Source organism: Gavialis gangeticus, unplaced genomic scaffold, assembly GCF_001723915.1.
Source record: "Gavialis gangeticus isolate Ggan-Ray unplaced genomic scaffold, GavGan_comp1, whole genome shotgun sequence".
In the NCBI taxonomy this organism is placed as follows: domain Eukaryota; kingdom Metazoa; phylum Chordata; order Crocodylia; family Gavialidae; genus Gavialis; species Gavialis gangeticus.
This window is the reverse complement of record NW_017729024.1, coordinates 58,824,645-58,827,198: the sequence shown is the minus strand read 5'-3', so window position 1 is coordinate 58,827,198 and position 2,554 is coordinate 58,824,645. Positions and strand designations below refer to the sequence as shown.

At 45.3% G+C, this 2,554-nt stretch overlaps 1 protein-coding gene across 1 annotated transcript in view; it reads left to right on the top strand.

Moving 5' to 3' along the window:
• DNAH6 (dynein axonemal heavy chain 6) overlaps positions 1 to 2,554 on the top strand; it is a 204,400-nt gene that overhangs the window by 119,989 nt on the left and 81,857 nt on the right. The window contains exon 26 of the mRNA XM_019518206.1: positions 1,999 to 2,189. Coding sequence (XP_019373751.1) covers positions 1,999 to 2,189 — 191 coding nt within the window. The remainder of the gene's footprint in view (positions 1 to 1,998; positions 2,190 to 2,554) is intronic.

Below are 2,554 nucleotides of genomic sequence, written 5' to 3'. Positions count from 1 at the left end.
GGCCCGAGGACCGAGCCCTGCGGAACCCCACTGCCCACGTCCTTCCAGGTTGAGAAGGACCCATCCACTACCACCCTCTGGGTGCAGCCCTCCAGCCAGCTGGTGATCCATTTTTCTGTGTGGGTGTCTACACCACAGCCCCCCAGTTTCTTAATGAGAATGGGGTGAGAGACAGTGTCGAAAGCCTTCCGGAAGTCCAGGAAGACTATGTCCACTGCTACCCCTGCATCTAATGATCTGGTGATCTGATTGTAAAAGGCCACCAGGTTGGTCTGACAGGACCTGCCACTGATGAACCCATGTTGGTTGCCCCTAAGCATGCAGTCCCCTTATGTGCCTAACAGATGGAATAGAATATGACTCCATATGAGGCCTGCAAAGTCTAGGAATTTTAAGAGGCAATGGAAATCTTGAATTCAGTGGTTCATGTGCTTGTATTTATGGTTTGTTTTAGTGTGCCAGTTCTTACAATACTGTCTGAACTTCTGGATGTGAATAGGGCTGTGGAAAGCTTCAGTCCCTGATTTGATTCGGTAGAGGTTTGGCCCCATTCGGTGGCCGAATCTCCAAATGCAAATCAAATCAGGAGACCCTTTAATCTTTCCGAATTGAATCAGAACTCTCCAAATTGATTCAGAGGGATTCAGAATCATTTGGAAATTCGGACATAGACACAGCTTTAAATGTTTTTTCTACATACTACTAGGTAGCAGGTGGCTTGTGAATGCTGCAATGGTGGGGTGGATGAAGCATCCCACAGGAGTGCAGGGGGTTCCCCAGCAGACTTGGCAGCAGACCCAGAAGCGGACCAGAAGCACTTCCGGTCCACTTTTCAGGTCTGCTGGGGTCACACTGGGGGCCCCCTGCAAACCCTACCTGGCTTGGGGACTGCTGCCTCCTGGATCTGAGGGGCTCCTGGGGTCCCCCCATGGCCAATTGCTGAGCTGGGGGAGCATGGGGGGGTCCCTTGCAATCTCCCCATTGGACCGGGAAATGGACAGGAAATACTTCTGGTCTACTTCCAGACTCACTGCTGAGCATGCGAGGGGCCCCCCATACTCCTGTGGGACCTCCATCTGCCCCGGCATCGCAGTGTTCATGAGCTGCACCTGGTACCTTGAGGTATGTAGAAAAAACATTTAAAGCTGTGTCTATGGCCGAATCACTGGTTCTCCAAATCAGCATTGAATCTTCAGATTCGGATTCAGCTGAATCAAATTGGGGACAGTGATCCGAATCAATTAATCAAATCACTGTCCCGGATTCAGGCCGAATCCAAATTGAATATGGCCTGCTTTTCACACCCCTAGATGTGAATTCAGTCATACAATCATAGAGGAGTAGGGCTGGAAAGAACTTCTATAGGTCTTCTAGTCCAACCCTGTCCCAGAGGCAGGGTCATCCCTATCCAAACCATCCTATACAAATCCACTGAACATAACCTCCAAAGAAAACTACACAGGCAACCCTGACACAGCACAAGACATAATACCCTAATCTGGTACAGGTAAAGCAGGGGGGCCACAGCGGCCAGTGGTTGTTAAAATATGCTTGAGAGATCCAAGGATGGAGGCCATACCTCCTACTACAGAGAAAGGCAACCCCACCCCCCACTGTCCATATCAATATGACTATGGTGTAAAATTCCTTCCTGATCCCAAATATGGCAATTGAAAACGTTTGAAATGTTCCTATCACTAATTTTGGCTTTTCTTTGAGTTAATCAGTTGCTGTGTGTTTTGCTGTTTGTGAGTATGTGAAGGAGGTTGTTTGAAGGGATTACAATAGTTGCAGACTTGCATCTTGGAACTTTGCTCTGTTTTTCACTATTGACTCTACTATTTGTATTATAGCAGTAGGACAGGCCCCGATGGAAACAGGTCCGATTGTACTAGGTACTGTCCATACTTAAACCTGCAGCCTGGAAGTGCTTATTGTCTAATGTCAGCTAACTTTTTCTGTTTGTTTATATAAATCAGTGTGTTTTCATATCTACAGGTTGTCTCTGCGCTGACTGAGTTTGTAATAGAAAATCTTGGAAAACAATTCATAGAGAATCCCCCAGTTGACCTGGGAACTCTTTATCAAGACATGTCCTCTTCCACTCCTCTAGTATTTATCTTAAGCACAGGCTCTGATCCCATGGGAGCTTTTCAGAGGTTTGCAAAAGAGCGAGGATATTCAGAACGGTATGAATTACATTGTTACAGTGAAGAATTAGGTTTTTAATGGAAATTAGGCCCCTAATTCTCTTAGGCCTCTTCAAAAATACCAATCTCTGGTTTTCCAGCATATTTATTTTTTGTTAATTACACTGTAGCACATGCCCCCTGGGCAAAACCCTGGCTATATTGAAGTTGATGAGATTTATCATTATTTTCAATGAAGCTGGAATTTCATTCTTTATATGTGAATATATATTAAAGTTAATTTATGTAGTTCTGCAAATTATGTACTATACCAGTGTTTCAGAGTATGACTTTCAGAGGTACACTATGACTTTCTTTATGCTGCTGTATATCCTTTCATTTTGAGGTCTAAACGGGCCAAGAAG